Source organism: Gambusia affinis, linkage group LG22 (assembly GCF_019740435.1).
Source record: "Gambusia affinis linkage group LG22, SWU_Gaff_1.0, whole genome shotgun sequence".
NCBI lineage: Eukaryota > Metazoa > Chordata > Actinopteri > Cyprinodontiformes > Poeciliidae > Gambusia > Gambusia affinis.
This window is the reverse complement of record NC_057889.1, coordinates 9,799,804-9,817,689: the sequence shown is the minus strand read 5'-3', so window position 1 is coordinate 9,817,689 and position 17,886 is coordinate 9,799,804. Positions and strand designations below refer to the sequence as shown.

The following is a 17,886-nucleotide window of genomic DNA, read 5'->3' as shown; positions in this document are numbered from 1 at the left end:
AGGCCTCTGTACTTATATGTATATATATATATATATAGAAACATCCAGCTGTGTGGTTACTTATTTTCCAAAGTGGAAAACTCTCATTGACCCTTAAAAGAAAGTGAAGGTAAGCCAGAGAGTAAGAAAAGAAAAACTGATTGCTAAGATTATTTAGTTTGACTTTTCATTGGATGACAGTGCTCTTTAAGAATTTTATTTTTTTTTCCCCCATGGCATAACAAGGGCAACATTAATCTTTAATCCTAATAGCTTAACTACATCAAATAATTATTACTTCTCAGCAAGTAATTCAACCTTCTTTCACACCAACTCACACAGCTGATGAACATACATCAGCTGTGGCACGCCCTGTGGCAACAGACCAGGTCTTGCATTAGGGAACAGTGACAAGCAGCAGAGCTCGTAGGGTGACATATCACACCCTCAGTTTGGTTAACGCTCACATTCTTGCTCTCAGAGAGACAATAATAGTTCTGACACAACAGAAAAGTCCACACCCAAAAATAATATGGAACCAAATACTCCTGTCTGGTGCTCAGCAGGGGAAGATGACAATAAAACAGCACATGTCAAACAGGTGCAAACAATTTAATGAGAGCCAGAGAAGAATAGGATGGTAATTTTAACTACAGAACAATGACAAAAAAACTTTCCTTGTGTGTCTCCCAAGTTTGATTTTCTGGTCCAGAAATGTTTCAGATCAAATAAGTTTTTATGTCAAACAAAACACTGAATATCTCCAAAAATTACTTTTTTTTAAATTATGATTTCTTTCATTAGGGGTTAAATTATCCAAATCAACAAGTGATTGTCTTTTAAACCTAATACCAGGATGCTAGACTTTTGCCAGGAAGAAGTATTTTAAAGGTTTCAGATATCTGGCAAAGAGTATTTTGCATCTCTATCCATTCTTCTTTACCCATTAATTTTAAACCCATCTAAGTGGATTGTAAGACCAAGCAGCCTGCTTAAGGTCCTGCCAGAGTCGACTGGGAAGCCTGGGACCAGTACCACCACCATATTTGTTCTCAAACACATTTTTTTCCACAAAAGATGTAACAGAACACACATATTATCCAAAACCTTTGACTTCTGTCTCACAATTCCATAGAAATATATGATCAAATGTCTTTACAGACTACCAAGATGTATTTTGGTCAGTTTAATGATGAACATTGAAGTTAACTGAGGAAGGTTAAACCTGCAGAGGTTTAGATGTTGTGAGTTCCTTTCTGGCCTCCAGGATAAACCATCAATGTGCTCTTATAGTAATTTTGGTGGGTCACTCCTCCTGGGAAGGTTCACCGTTGTTTCCAAGCTTATGAATATGGATTTGGATTTTCCGAAAACATTGATAAGTCAAGGTATGCAAAACTAAATTAATTCACTTCATTATTAGGAAATGGGGCAATGACATTGTCACACAGGGTAAGCTTGAATAGCTTCCCTTAATAAATAAAACAACAATTTGAAGACTGTTTTTATATTTAGAATGCAGATTTTCTGAAACATTTAAGTGCAATAAAAAAGTGACATCAGAAGAAACCTTTAAGGGAGCAAATACTTTTCATAACTCTGGATGTGTTTATTTTAAGTTATCAAGTCTCCCAGTTTCATATCCTCCTGTCAAAAGACCTTTTTGGACATGCAATATGATCCTCATAACATAATAAATTGAAAACAACCTATTAGAGAGAATAATGAGAAAATTGAGAAAAGCTACAACAAAAGACAAGGAAGATAGCTGCCATTTTGTCTGCACTCTGGAATGAGAAGTTAAAAAGTACAAGAGAATAAACAGGTAGACCTTCAAGTGGTTACAAGGTAATCCAAGCAGAACTTTGTGAAATAGTGTGTGTAAGCATCCTGAGCGCTCTGGCTTGTGGTAAACCGCTGTCTACAGGGTCAACCAAGATATTTCTGCACAAGTGAAACAAAGGTGGTCTAGAGTCCAGAAACCAAACAAATAAACAACATTCACAAAGTTTGTAATTACTTAGATTCAAGTACGATTTGGGGATCACAGCCAGTTGGCTTTACTGGGTTCAAACAAGCTTAAACAAATAACTGCATGTCATCATAGATGTATAGTTTATTCTGTTACCAATCTTTGACAAAATTCAACTAAGGGTACCAAAACACTCTGATGCTTTGTTTTTAAAATGAAATGTAATTAAATCAACCAAGTTGGAAACAAGGAGGAGAAATTGAAAGAAAATCTGCAGCTTGTAGTGCAGTCCTTCCAAGAAGCTAGTGGCCTGTAGATTTCAGAGATGAAGCTACATGTAGGTCAGCTGCTGATTGGCTGAAAGTAAGGTCGAACTAGATAGGATCCAACTACATTTATCACAAGGAACACTAAGCGTGACGAACACTGAAGGACAAAGACCCCACAGACTGCACAAGACAATCTAGGTTTCAGACTATCACAAAGTGAATGTTTGTTTCTCGCTATGGCCATTACTTTATGCTGGGGGAGCAGAAATAATATGACAGAATAACATTTACATCAAACAAATGATAATTGTAGCACAGGGGTGGGCACTCCTGGTCCTCGAGGGCCGGTGTCCTGCAACGTTTAGACGTATCTCTACTTCAACATACCTGAGTCAAATAATGAGGTCATTAGCAGGACTCTGGAGAACCTGACTGCACTTGGGAGGTGATTGAGCTATTGGATTCAGGTGTGTTGGACAAGGGAGACTCCGAAGAGTTGCAGGACACCGGTCCTCAGGGACCAGCTGTAGCAGGTACGTTTTCTCAAACAGACATGCGGAAAGATATAAACCATTGAAAAAACTCATTGAGGCACAAGTTCTCTCTTTTTTAAATAGTTGGTGACAACATTCGAAACTAATTTTTGAAAGCCTTTTCAAAAAGATCCTAGTGGTAGCACTGAACTAATGGCTGTTGTCCCAGCTGTGAAGATATCCCTCCACCTGCCCACCGGGCATCACCCACTCACTTCTTACAGCTCAAGTTTCAGCTCCACACAGCCTACACATCTTCTCTAACAAAGGAGCTCCTTATCTGCATTTATGACTTTACAGCAGCCACAACTCAACTTTGTTTAGACACAGAATACATTTTCAAAACCAGCCTTTACAGACTCTAAGAGTGTCTCTGAGAGATGTGAAAAAAGTAAGATCTAAAACCATGATCATGATGTGTGTGAGAATGTATAGTCCACTGGTCATTTTTCATCATGCTCAGGGTCAAATAAGCTCTGAATAATAAAACAGAATTGTCATGCAAGAGTATCACAAAACTGAGGCGAGAAAAGAATTCTGCATTCATTTGTGTTATTTTGTTTTGCAGACAAAGATCATAATAACTGTGATAAAATATATTAATTGACTCTAAATGGAGAGAATCTGCTTGCTCTCTATCTAGCACATTTCTGTCCCAGCAGCAAGACTTTTGAAACCTCCAACACATATTCTTGTACCATTACCATGTATTTAGCTCCAGCTTTCATCTTCAAACTTATGTACTAGTTTTACTCCAATAAGAAATAAAACTGAAGTCTGGAGCTGTAAAGTGACCAAATGTTTAAAACAACAATGGTTATTAATGCTTTTGTAAGGCACTATTCCTGTAGGCATACCAACTACATGTAATTTTTTTTTAAAAACCACAAGGATCAAGATTGTTGCATTTCTTCAATATAAACGTATAACTCTGAAGATACCAAACTGTTTAAGAGTGCCACGGCAAAGGTATGTACTAAATGTGTAACTATACTTTTTTAGTTGCTATAGTGACCTGAAACTTGGTAAGAAAAACTCTTGTGGTCTGAAGACTAGAGCTGTAAATTACAAACTCTTCTGGGAGTACCGGCTCAGTGGAATTCCTGGCACGGATCTAAAAGCGCACCAAGGCTGGGCGAGTGAGGAAAGCTGGCACATGGACCTTTTTCTTCTTCTCCCCCAGTGTGTTTGATGGTTGAGAGAAACAGCAAAGTGCAACTAGCAGGGGGGATTGATTCCAGGACACTGCAACAAGTATAAGCTGTAATTTGGCTTTACACCAGAATAAATGATTCTGTGAGAAAAGATCACAGGATCAAGATTGTTGCATTTCTTCAATATAAACGTATAACTCTGAAGATACCAAACTATTTAAGAGTGCCACAGCAAAGGTATGTACTAAATGTGTAACTATACTTTTTTAGTTGCTATAGTGACCTGAAACTTGGTAAGAAAAACTCTTGTGGTCTGAAGACTAGAGCTGTAAATTACAAACTCTTCTGGGAGTACCGGCTCAGTGGAATTCCTGGCACGGATCTAAAAGCGCACCAAGGCTGGGATGGACCTCTCCCCCAGTGTGTTTGATGGTTGAGAGAAACAGCAAAGTGCAACTAGCAAATTTGGCTTTACACCAGAATAAATGATTCTGGGAGAAAAGATCACATCAAATTGAGATCTCCCTGTTTGGCAGCCAACTGTTTTAGCTCATTCAGGAGAGTACGACTCATTCCCAAGCCAGTCACAGGAGAGAATCTCTTAGGCAAGTATCAAGTCTCAACCCAGGTCTCCTCCCAGTGGGTGAGTTGTCAGTAATGATTTACTGGCATCAACACATCAATCTATCCATTTAACTATCCATCCATCTTCTGTCTCTCATCCAGAATCAGGTTGTAGGGACAATCTTGATTCTAGCCAAGTCTGTTCTACATTCAGGAGAGTTGACTCATTCAAACTTTTCAGGAGAGAATCTCTCTGGGGTTGCTTACATCAAAGCATCCCACTTGTCAATGCATATTCTCTTATGAACACAGATGAAGCTAAAAGATGTGTCATAAATATATTTAATTATTTTCAGCTGTTTGACTAGAACATATGTTTTTGACAAATCGTGATAGAATAATGTTTTCTCCAAATCTGATGTTGTAGCAAGTCTGTTCTACATTTGGGTTGTTCTTCAAACTTTTCAAAATCTCCTCTGGGGTTGCTTACATCAAAGCATGCGTTGGTATGATATTCTCTTAGAACACAGGCGTCAAACTCCAGTCCTGGAGGGCCACTGCCCTGCAACTTTTATATGTGCCTCTGCTGCACCCACACATGAATAGAATAATTAGGTCATTAGAAAGGCTCTGGAGAACTGATGTACACAAGAAGGAGATAATTAAGCCATTTCATTCCAGTGTTTTGTAAGTGGCAGATCTAAAAACTGCAGGACAGTGGCCCTTGAGGACTGGAGTTTGACGCCCCTGTCTTACAATATTACAGCTTTTTCTAAATATGTTCCTTATAAAGTAACAGTAGGAAACAAGCTGATATAAGCTGGTTAACCAGTCTGGCTATCTGCTGGATGGGGACTACAGTGGCAGACATGTTGCTCATCCCTTCGCATCAGAAATGGGAGGTGCTCCTTCAGTTTCTTTCATGACCGTCCCTGTTTTTAACCTCCAGACATACTTCTAAACAACTGGATTTATGGGGCAGGGACATACTGCACTATTATGTGCTCCATAAAAACAGATAAAACACTCGTTCTCTGACATATAATACATACTTTCAACCAGAGGAAGAGTATAAGAAATAATTTCTGCAATTTTTAAACCTTAAACTTTTAAAATTTTGGCATACATTGAGCCCAACGACTTAGCCTACCTACTAAAAATAAAGAAAATACATACAAATACTTTAAACTAATTAAAAGTGTGACAACAATTGCCATTACTTAGCAATCCATGCAAATAATGTCTGGAATGTGGACAGACAACTCCTCTCTTCCAAAAATCACAGCATGGGCACCCAGCCTACTATGATTTAAGAAGTAATCCCAAGTTTCATCCAGTTTAAGCCTTCCAGAATCACTGGACAGGGGATCAATGGGTGAGAGGCTGAGTGTACACTGGACCCGTCACTAGTCCATCACAGACAAACAAACAACCACCAATTTAGACTTGGAGCAGACAAGCAACCTAACATGAATGTTTTGGTTCTGTGGGAGGAAGCCAGAGTACCAAGAGAAAACCCACATACCAATATGAAGAACATACAAACTCAATTCAAGCCTATGTCCTTTGGCCATGAGGCAACAGTAAAAATTATAATGGAGCTCAATAGCAAAGTTCAATCTCTAAACTTTATGTGAACTGGCTCAAACCAACTTGGAAAAACAACTGCATCAAGAATTTCAACTTTCTGCTTGTACCTTGAACAATTATTTGTCTTAAATCCAATTTTTTATGTGGTATGTGAATATTATATATATTTGCTGAAACAAAAGACCTCCAAATCCCTCACAAATACCCAGGTCTTGTTTATATGTTTTAAATTGATGCATTTTTGTGAATGCTAGACAAGTGCTGTTCAGAAAGATGAGCGCTTCTCAGTCACTTATCTTTCACTGTCCCTTTTGTTATTATCTGAAACACAAGATAATTCATCTTTGAAGGACATATTTTATCACCTGGGAATTCCTCCAAGTTATCTTAAATTACCTCACCTTTTCAGCTTAAACACTCCTCCCACCTGAACAACAACTTGTTTCTTTGAGGAAGGCGTCTACAAAAGATTAACTTATGGAATGAAAACATTGACGGAGAAAGATCATTGGGTGTGGCTCTCTAAACCCATCCCTGCATTCTTTTCTGCACTGTTCTCTGCTGCCATTGGTCAATTTTTTTCTGCTGCTTTCTCTCTTTCTCTCAGTGAACTCCGTATAGCCAACTGTCTCCAGTTCACGTCACACGTTTTGCTGCTCGCTTTGCCTCCGTCCCTTTTCCCCTGGCTCCATGGGAACTGAGGCTAACCATGCACAACAGGATTTCTGGCTCTGTCAGGGTTTCCTTTCGGTCGCTACCCTCAAGCAACAGAGCGTAACCTTATTCTGTGAGGTGATGTGTACCTAAAGAGCCCTGGAAGCTCTGTCAGAATTTGCACTTGCACATGTTATCGTTGGCTAACCATGCTGGATGCACTAGAAGAGAAGTCACTTTTTAGAAAACATACCTGATCTCCACTTGATGATTTCATTAAACTCTTCATTGACTCCTCCTTCTGCAGTGTCTCCTTGTAATGCCATTGTAGATTAATAATCCAACGTTTGCACAGATCAAACTATGTGGTACACCTCAAGGCCACTTTGGAAACAGTGGAACAGCTCTTCTTCTGCCCCTGAGAAAACAAAAAAATTGTCTCAGACAAAAGCATTCAGATATGACTGATATATTTAACTTTTGCTTCTATTCAAAATAACTTCTGCAATGCTGTTACATCTGTGATTTTGAGCAATTTCAGTGGATTCTAGATAAGAATTAAACAAATATAAAAAAGGAAGGCTACATGTATATTTTTTCAAATAAAACTCTGAAATGTGTGATGCACATTTGTCTTTCATCCCTTTAAGTCGATACTTTGTAGAATCACAGCTATGGACATCTAAGTACTAAAATTTTTAGACATTCCTTTTGGAAAAAAGCTCAAATCTGTCATATTGATAGGAGATGGTCTGTAATTACAGATTTTAAAATTCTTAACCGCTCCTTTTTACCCCCCAGGTCTCAATCATGACTGGGCAGTTTTGACACATGAGTATGCTCTAATGGTAACCATTCCATTGTAGCTCTGGTGTTATGCTTAGGATCAGTCCTGTTGGGAAGTGAACTTCTGCAACAGGCTCAGTTTTACAACCAATGATGAGATTTCTTCCAGGATTACCCTGTGTAAGGCTTCAGCCATCAACTCAGTCAACCCTAACCCGCTATTCTGTTTATGTTAAAGAAAAGCCTCCACACTGTATAATGCTGACACTACCATGTTTCCACGTATAGATGATGTTTAGTGTTACAAAGTGTTAGTTTTATTCCACACATAGTATTTTTGCATGAACACCAGAAGGTTACACTTTGACTCCATCGGATGAGTGAATGTTTTTTCATATATATATATATATAAATCTCCTTTGACCTATAAATAAAAATGCACAAAGTTGAATCTTGTTTTGTTTAGTTAACAATCACCATCAAGGTTCAAATTCTGCTTTGATGTGCCATCAATAAACTCCATTTACAGTTTTGTCTAATCTAACAGTTTTACTGAGTTGATTTTGGACCCTGGCAAGGAGCTGATGGTCATAAAACTGAGACATTATTATGGAATTTGTTGTCATGTGCCAATATGCAACTAAGCATGTGATTCTTTGTGGATGTTTTAAATCTACAAACAGGATATGAAATAAAAGCCATCTCTTAGCCTTCATTTGCTCATTCGAAACTCTTAAAAAGGCCAATTAGGTTTTGTGGTTCGTTCCTTAAAAGGGTTTCCATCCACTCCCAAAACATTTGAGGGAAGCTTCTGTGCAGATTTGCTAATCTGTTGCAGGGTGAGTCAAAGTTCTTACAGCATGATGTAAAACCCCAAAAATAGTTGTATAAGCAAGGAAAAGGCGGCACTATCTATCTTTGCATGTGTGTTAAAATTTCAGTTCCTCTCCGAGTTAGACGGGTAGTTGTGGTGACCAAAGCAAAACAGAGACACAATCTGTCAGATAAACTGAACTCCTTGAAAATATTACTATGTAATGATTTAGAAGTGCATGTGAGAATTTGAAGTTGAAGTGGGCTACGATTGGGTCAAGTACATTTATTTAAGTTTTTTTAAGGACTGACAAATTGTCCAACACAAACACGAGTCGGAGTGGCCTAGTTGGAGTTAATGTTTCATCTCTAAGTCATGACTGCAGCGAATACTCAGCCAATTCAACTAAACTGCAACCTGCAAACCAACACCTACGTCAAGACCCCAGGTGAAACCACTTCAGTGTTTTGTTTTATGAGGCTAATCTAACCTACCCCGCTGCTTAAAAGAAACAAACTCACCTCCACCGTCTGTCACAGGGGTCAGGAAACGCGTTCCCTCTAAACAATTTCAAAATGTGTACACAATCAAGGCCTAATGTGCCAAAGTTGTTTCCGAGAACAAAAGTCCAAACAGTCTAAGGCATTTTCTACGAGGCACAGAGCACCTTCCTTATCAAAGCTTAAGTCCAAGCTCAGATAAAGTAAGGAGACCCTTCCTGAAGAGCATCCAGTCTCCACGATATGCTCCCTTAAAAAGATTCAGGAGACGCCTCTTAGCTGTTTAATCCCGAGCAAAACCCCGATTCTGTCTTAGTAGTTTACAGCTTGCTGTGTCCCGAAAACTGAAAGTTGGTTACAGCATTTCACAACTGAACACGGCGGTGCAGGTCCTACAACTTTGTTCCTGTTGCTTTCTTGACTCTTTCTCCCTATTGCGCTCACTGGTGTAAAGTTAGTCACACTTACCTGCGTGAAGCGGAAATGCAAGAATCCGTCTATCAGAATAAAACAATGAGTTGTTTGACTTGCACAAACTGTTACGGACCATTTGTTATGTTTGTTCAGGGTTTTATTCCCTTAGAAAGACAACCAGGTAATTAGTACTGATCTATATCACATTGAAGATAAACTCCCATTTGGAGAGGAAAAGAGAAATAAACCTTTATTTCTGAAGAACTTAACCGGAAGTATTTATGTACCGTGCCTTTTTTAACAACCGTCTCTAGCTGTTCCCTTGCCTGTAAAAGTTTTCCTGGCTGGGAGATGGAAACATGGCGCGGTGACCGTCACGTGACGTAACACCACCGAAACCGGCGACTCCCACCAGAAAACCCCCTTTATCAGAAAAAACAGTTTAAACTAAAAGTCATATGTGAATACGGAACCGGTTCATTCAACAAATGCATAACTACATAAATAATTGTATACAATTAATTTTTAAAGGAAAATAATAAAAAAAAAACAGAATTTTGTACACTGAATAATTACGTATTTAGGAGATATATATATATATATATGCTCAGAAAATAAATCAACTGAAAACAATTTCTCCTAAATTATTGTATTTTTTTAAAATGTAGATTGTGACTTTTTAAAGCTGAGTATATAAAGTTTTCCTTGACACAAAAACCTAAAAAAGTAGAAATAGGGTGCAAAAAAACAGTGCTTCAAAATTGTGGCTCCTGAGAAGATTAACAGCATTCCACCACTGATTGCTTATATCTTTGTTTGGGCCTACAGCTCATAACAACTCCTGAAAATCATGGATATCCACGTGTTATCCAACCATAAGGTAGATAATAGATGGATAATTACACATAAAAGGTTTAACACATTTTTTAACCAAATAACTTATTGTAATTATTGATCATTTTAAAAGAATGTTTTTAATGCATTCATAACACTAACTACAAATACTATTAAAATGTAATTCACCAGCTTTATTCAAAATTATATTTCATTTAAATGTAGGAGTCAAACAAAACCTCTGGACAGCAGACAATAAACTAGGAAATAAAAACATTATAAGAACAAAAAATAATGTTTTAAAGACAGAACCTCATTACTAGTCCATTGGAAAACCTGTGGACCAAATAATAAAGTGTGGAAGAAATTTATGAGCAGAGATGTTGATTCTTCTCCCTCCCTCTTTAGTTGTCATGGCTCCTTTGTGGTTGCTCCATCACTCAGCTCAAAGCAGATGCTGATATTCACAAATAAGCACACTTGTGAACCTCCAAAACATGTCAAGAGGCAACATATTTTCTCAGCAAGGAATGCAAAGACACACAAGTGTGAATGCCCACTGACGAGTTTGAATACATATTTCCAAATAATATAATATGTGATGATAATAATGTGATAATAATAATGTGATGTTTGTGGTCACTATGTGATATTAGTCCATAAACCCCTCTTTGTATGAATGACTCATGAGCTAGGGTGAGTGTTGTGCAGCAGCTATTTGTAAGTAAAACCTTACTGTTGTTCATCCATCACTATTTCCCAAATTTGCCCCGCCACTGCCAATGTAATTACAGGGTTATGTATATGAGGCTTCCAGCAGGTCCAGCCCTCAACCACAACAAGGTCCTAGAGCGCCCTCTTCTGTCTAAATGGCGCACCACCTAAAACATAATGGATTCCAAAGCATGCGTAGGTTAATACTTTGAAAACACAAAAGACACAAAAACGAGGTGAAGGAACATCCATGCATATTATATTGGATCTATAATTTAGAATAATAAAGACGTTAGTTTACTATCATGTTGCATTCCATCAAACTCACAAATGTTGTAATATAATAATAACAATCATAAAAAGTATATGATTTCCGTTTTCTGTTGATTTAGACAATTAAACAACTCCTTATAAATTTTCATACGAGTACTTGCTTAATAAGACAAAAGGAAAGACTTATAATTCATAAAAAAAGAAGAGCCTTTTCCCTTTCTCCTTCTGCTGTGCCACGCGTTCAAGGTAATCCACGTTGCCGTTCAAGTATTCGTGAGAAATGGGTTTGCTTCTGAAGAAAGCCAAATGTAATTTTTATTGAATCGTCAACAAAATACACGCTACCAGGAGTGGGGTTCGAACCCACGCGGACATATGTCCATTGGATCTTAAGTCCAACGCCTTAACCACTCGGCCATCCTGGTACGTTCACATTGATCTCGACACGATGCTTTCATAAAAGAAAAACTGTCACTGTTTTCAATTACTTTTCTTGATTATTTATCTTGTGGTTTGTGTTTTTATATTATCAACGTACACATAATGAATCGCGACAATGCATCTTTTTCGCCGGGTACTAGCAGCTAGCAGAAAGCTAATCTAAGTGTTATGCAGTCAGTACCTTCAACAAAAACACCTAAATCGGTAGGCTATCTCGTTCATTACAATAGTGGGATACAATGAAATGCTTCAAAATTCTAAATAATTTCGTCATGTCCAAATAATACACGCATTGCTGGTAACTGTTGACATTCTACGAAAAAACGCCGCTAATGACGTTAGCATGGGGTTAACTGAAAGCAAACGTTTCAACTCGGTACTTTGACGAGCGAACACCAGTCATAACTTTGCTTCGTTTAATATAAACAGTGTACTATTTCAATTATAAACCACGTAAAATCGCAAGGCAAACAAGACGGAGGCGCAAAATTGAGTTTGAGATTCATGAAAGTTACAAGTTATTAATATTCTCACTCTCGAAGATTCTAGATCTGGTTTGCCCATTCCAGACTTCTGTGCTCGCATTCTATAAGTCCATGCTCCTCTATTAAAAATGACGTTTTGAAGTGTGAAAAACCCCCAACTTTGACCACTCCTACCCACACGTTGTCGTTCATTTCGTACTTCGAAAATAGCTCGTACTCTTCACCCCTGTATATCTAAATTATTTTTTTATTAATCATTTAAAAAAAAGCTAAGTTACATTTAGAAATCATGTAATTTGCACATTCTAAAGAGTAGTACTACAGATCAGGCACATAGAGTGACCTGTACAAGGATCAGATTTCAATGCATAGGCCTAATGAAGAAAGTGAATAAAGTAGTAAAACAGATAAATTTTTAAACAGAACACAAATAGTTAAACCAATTATAATTCCTAAATAGTCTTGAAATAGCCATAGACCTAAAATTTGATGAAGAGTCAACTGGGAGGCATAGAAGTTCCTTCAATAAAGCCTGAGCAAAAGAAAATTCGTATATGAGAAGCTACTGCCTATAATTTGCAAGGCAAAGTTTCTAGAAGACGATTCTAAACCTACCTTTTATATTGTCTTCATCGCTACTTTCAGATCAGCCACTACTTTTGTAAAAGACATCACACAAGGAGTTATACAAGCCTTCAATTCTTTAAAAGCTTAGCCGGTCTCTGCTTCTAGAAAAGACATCAGACACGTGGATTACACACGCCTCAGAAAACCTGAGGGACACACTTGCTGTCGTGACATCAATGTCCTGACGAATGTAGTTAGTGAATCACTCTTGGAGAATGTCATGTTAGTTGCTTTACTTCAGCCAACAAAATAAGCCGCTGACAAAACGTGTTTACAGCTGAACATTGTAATACTGCTTCATATAATTTCAAGAAATTTAAATTTGGTTTTTGTAATTAATCACAAGGGAGCATGACTGTTTAAGGACAATCAATGAAAAACAGAATTAGTACTTTCTTGTTCCTCTACTTTTTATATTTTATTGTTTTTTTAGGACAGGTTGAGTTCTGTGAGGCATCAATTTCATTAAGAAAAACATTATCACTGGCTGATGATCAGCTTTGCAGGGAAGATAATTTCTTTTTCAATTACTGCTATAACTGTATCGTTGGTTTGAAATACAGACTACTTCCTCACAATGTCATTGGGTTAATCTTACTTTCCCAAAGAAACAATATAATGCTTTTTGCTTTAGTACCAAGACTGATTATTATCCTCAAAAAATGCTTCATCATCAAAACTGATTGGGTTGCTAGAATGTGGAAGCACCTAAAAGTGCTGGTGCACTTATTGCAAGGCAATGAGTGATTTCTACCCCGGTCTGTGACCTGATATACAGCTCCATGCTGTTAGTGATTGTGAAAATGTGCTTGTTTTATTCATGGAGTCTTTGACTGCTACATTGTGAAGATATTAGACAAATGTAACTGCATTATCTCATTGACAAATGCAGACTCCATTGCTGAAAACTACTTTTACTCCATCATCTAAAGTTCCTAACTGCTCCAGTTTAGTTCTTTTCCGTTATAACAGCATGTATCTATCGCTTCAGGCTTCTTATGTATGATTTTTGTGGTCCAACATAAACATTGAAAGTTTCCTTTAAAGAAAAGAAAATCAAAGGGTTCAATTTGAAAGAAGATGCTTTACTTTAGTTTAGATTTAAAGTATATAGAAAGACATCATTAACTTGTGTTTATTCATCCTGTTACATTTCTTGCCAACTTGTTAATTTATTAAATGTTTTAAGCTATATTCTTTCGCTTAGATTCAAAATTATAGGATGTAATAGACTTAAAAAAATAAAATATAACTTGAAAAACAAAGCATCTCCTAAGCTCATATTATAAAAACCCTAACCATGTCCATCTTAGAATTGTACATGGACACTGGAAGTCTGTAATTCACTGTCTTGTGTAAATTATGAACATTCTTCTTCTCATGAATCCAATTCTTACTCATTTCTGAACATGTGAAATGCTTCCCCACGTGATTCAAGTCTGTTGGTGTAGCCAAAATGTGGGTCACTCAAAAACAATTCAATGTAGCAGGTATTTATTTTAATCCAAACATTTTAAAATCATTCCAAACTGAAACATTTTCTATTTAAAATATCGACTCATCTGATGTCACAAACACACCTCCACTGATTTAGTCATGTAATCATAGAGAAACTTTACTGTACTAAGAAAGTTTTCAATAAACATTAAATATCAAGCTTCACATACTGGAGTAATTCCAGCAATTTGCATATTTGAGAATCTGTAAAGATTGCAGTTCCCATAAATTAAAATGATTGCGAACCATACTTCATTCTGATGCCATCTCTTTTTACGTGGTTAAAACATTTGTCTCATAAACTTGATTGTTTGATAAACTGCACATTATTGACTGAAGTCTTAGAATGCTCCTCTTTATTTCCAGCATGGTAGCCAGGGACAACATTGCAAACAAGGGTTCTTCTTCTTGTAAACTTTGGCCCTGACTAATTTACAATTTACCTCTTCAGTATATTCTTCCGTTTTGCACACATTAAGTTGAATATTATTAACAAGCAAACCCTGTTCTTCTACGAGTATGGCCATATCGAGGAACAGTTCATGGACCTCCTTCAGTCTGGCCTCCAGGTCCATCAGCTCTTTATGTCTGTCTTTGATGTTAGACAGGGCTAAACGGCATGAACGGCTACCATCCTGGCAAAGATTCTGGGACAGCTCGGTCCAGCCCTCACCACCTTTGTCCACCAAGTTATTCAGGTCTTCCTCGCTCATTTCTGCCCCCATTATGGAAGCTTGCCTCTGGAGCCTTGTCCTGCATGTGCCTCTCTGTTTCTCCTCAACCTTATGGTAGTCACTCATGACTTCACGGAATGAACAGATGAGAGTTTCATACTGGGTACGGGCAACGCGAGTAACTGCAGCATTGGGACCATTTTTCTCCTCCAGCCTGCTGCACTCTTTACCCAGGTTCTGTATTTGGTTATGCAGAGACTCTGCTTGATGATGAATTCCTCTTGCAATGGAGTCAGAGTCCCTTTTCAGAAAAGTGAGACGTCTCACGGTTGTGCCATAACGCTCATTATGGATCCTCAGGCGCTGAATCTCCAAATTAAGCAAGGACATATCTTTGCGTATGGAATGCGACTCCTCCAGGATACCATCCATTTCTGTAGAGTAATCAAAAACGACAGCATCTTGAATCAGAGTCTTCTTGTCGACGTCGTATTCAGGTCCAGTAAGCTCTGGCTCATAGCCCTCCTGCTCTTCGCTGATGGTCTGGAGTCTCACCAGCATGTCCCGCATTTTGCCTGAGAACCCACATAAAGAAAATGTTGGCTGGATCTAAAATGGTGGATGAGACTAAAATATATTGTCAGACTGATAACAATTGTAAACTGAGACTTGTGTAAAATTAATTTTGGACATCCTCAACATAGTTCAACATTTTAATTTGAGATCTCGCAATTACAAAAAAGAAGAACTAATAGCTAAGAACCAGACTCCTAATAAGATGCCCACTAGGTTTAAAATGTATACAAACTAATGTTAAAATGTCACTTTCTGGTGGGGCAAAATTAGACTTTATTATACCTGCAGGAAAGTTTACCAAGAACAGATTTTGACTTACATGTGACAAAAGATGTATGTATTCTCATGAACCTAATGCAAGAATAGCTTATGGTCTGATGAAACCAAAAATTAACCTTGTGGGTCACATTTCCAAAAGTCAATGGTTGAACAGCATGTCTACCATAGAAATTGGCCGTGGCACATCATACTCTGGAGTTGCTTTTCTTCAAAATGAATTGGATTTATTTTGTTTCTTTTTCGTGAAGGTGGAAGAAGTGATAAATAGTTCTAAATAGTTTTTGACCAACACCATTCAGTTTTGTACAAGAACGCTGAAGATGAAGTGGGATTTAAAGACTATTAAACCTTTGAAATGTCTTAATCAGAGACTAAATCACAGAAATCTGCAGAGTCACCTGCAGATATCTGTGCAGGTGGGTGGTGGGAAAGAGATATCATCTCAGTCTTACAGATTTGGAGAACTTTTGAAATTTTCAAGCAGGCTGATAAGACTCCAATAAGAAGCCTAAATGCTCAAAGTGAAGAAGGAGCTAGGTCAGCAGATAATAAGTTAATGGATGTCCATAGGTATTTCTGATATATTCTGTCTTTCACCCTATTGTTGTCTGAGATAAATAGTAGGATAAGTTGGAAGTATGGATGTTCACAGTTGGGTAACCAAATTGTTGCAGCTGTTTGATCCTTTTAAGAGGACATTTTCTTCATTTTCAGTTGAATCATAGAAAATCAAATATTAAAAGTTAAAATTGTTTGGAAATTAACCGCAGCATACTTTTGTCCCTCTCTAAAACCTGTTGTGCAGCTTTCTAAATGTTTTTAGACATTCACACAAAAAATGACTGTGTCTTAGCAAGTTTATATTTTGCATTACAGTGACATTTTATCTGTTAAACTGAAAGCAGTCACAGATAACTGGCTCAATGGAATGTTTTTTTTAAACCAGGAACAAGGAAGACAATTTACTGAAAACAGGTAATGACAATAAATGAAGGTGTGTTACAAATATCTTATGTAAGTGTAGCTTGATTTAAAAATACTTTGGTGGTCTCATTTGGCGCAAAATATATTCTTGTTCTTGGAGTTTCGGTGCATGCCGTATCAAAATTAAGAGCTCACGAAAATTACTTTCACCATCTTTGGTTAAAATGTGGACAATTTGACACATTTACTGAAAATCTCAAGCGCATTCTTATTATTGACACCAAAACAGTGTTAGCACCAAGCTGCTGAGCATTAATTAAGTTGCCATAAACAGCTACCCTCATATCAAAAGGTGGCTTCAATTTAACTGAGAAAAAAAATCGGAAATTGTTCAACTAAAAAAATTAAAACAACTTACCGTTTTTGGAGTCTCACAATATCCAAAAACTAAGTAAAACCCTTTTCAGCTTATCTTGTTTGTTTGATCCGAAGAGCTTGTGGCATCTTTTCACTCTGACAAGAGGGAAGTCAGCTGTCTGTTCAGTGTGCAGCCGCCTACCCCTGCACAGGTGACATACCAAGACCTTCCCACCAAAACACAACTTCCTCAATGACAAAGTTTCTGCTATTAGCATAGAGATTATGTGACTCCTTAAGGTGACAGTCCTATCAAAAAATCCATTTGGAACACCTGCAGGTAAGGGTGAGTTTCCCTTGAACTGGAAAAACAGCCTTCATAGTTTAGACTTGGTGAGTTTAGAGTCCATCTGTATGATTGAACTAAATTGACCTTTTTTTTAAGTGCCTTGAGACGACATTTTTTGTGAACTGCTGTTATGTAAATAATCTGAAATGAGTTGTGTTACTGTATATGACTGAGGTGGTGAAAAAGCTGGAAGAATTACGAACTCTGTAAGAAAAGAGAAAGGAGAAAAAAAGCCATGTCTGGGGTGTAACCGTCACTTCTCAATGGCCGGTGACCTGCATGTTTCCTGCTATAACAGCTCTAAATCAAATGGCTGAATTTGTCGGGATCTTGAGTTGTTTGAGTTTATTTTGGGTTTTGTCGTTATTTGTGTTCCTTACTATTTTCTATTAATTCTGCCTGGTTTCTATTTTTTCATCAATTCCTTTTTGGTAATTGTAGATAAGATTATTTCTTGTGTCTAGTCCTTTTCTTAGTTGCTCTAGGTTTTATTATGTTTTGTAAATCTAGTTATTTGTTAGATTTATTTCCTACTCCCCAATGTGTCACTTGCTCTTTCTCTTTTTCTCCTCAGGCTGCCTTCTGCTTTCTCCTCACACACTTGCAACCTGTTAGCTCATCAGCCCA

The 17,886-nt window shown here is 37.5% G+C and overlaps 2 protein-coding genes and 1 non-coding gene across 3 annotated transcripts in view; all 3 read right to left on the bottom strand.

The window, feature by feature from the left end:
- Positions 1-9,253, bottom strand: part of utrn (utrophin) — a 177,879-nt gene extending 168,626 nt beyond the window's left edge. The window contains exons 1-2 of the mRNA XM_044105882.1: positions 8,837-9,253; positions 6,969-7,133 (exon numbers count right to left, since the gene is read on the bottom strand). Coding sequence (XP_043961817.1) covers positions 6,969-7,041 — 73 coding nt within the window. The 5' untranslated portion in view covers positions 7,042-7,133; positions 8,837-9,253. The remainder of the gene's footprint in view (positions 1-6,968; positions 7,134-8,836) is intronic.
- A 2,139-nt stretch (positions 9,254-11,392) lies between these two features.
- On the bottom strand, positions 11,393-11,475 carry trnal-uaa. Its single transcript has one exon. It is a non-coding gene; the product is annotated as a tRNA-Leu (tRNA).
- Positions 11,476-13,670: 2,195 nt separating this feature from the next.
- Positions 13,671-17,304, bottom strand: LOC122824946 (syntaxin-11-like). The gene is made up of 2 exons (XM_044105891.1): positions 16,972-17,304; positions 13,671-15,349 (listed from the first exon to the last, which is right to left on the bottom strand). Exon 2 carries the CDS (start codon positions 15,342-15,344, stop codon positions 14,457-14,459), a length of 888 nt encoding a protein of 295 aa, XP_043961826.1. The 5' UTR covers positions 15,345-15,349; positions 16,972-17,304; the 3' UTR covers positions 13,671-14,456.
- Between the last annotated feature and the right edge of the window lie 582 nt (positions 17,305-17,886).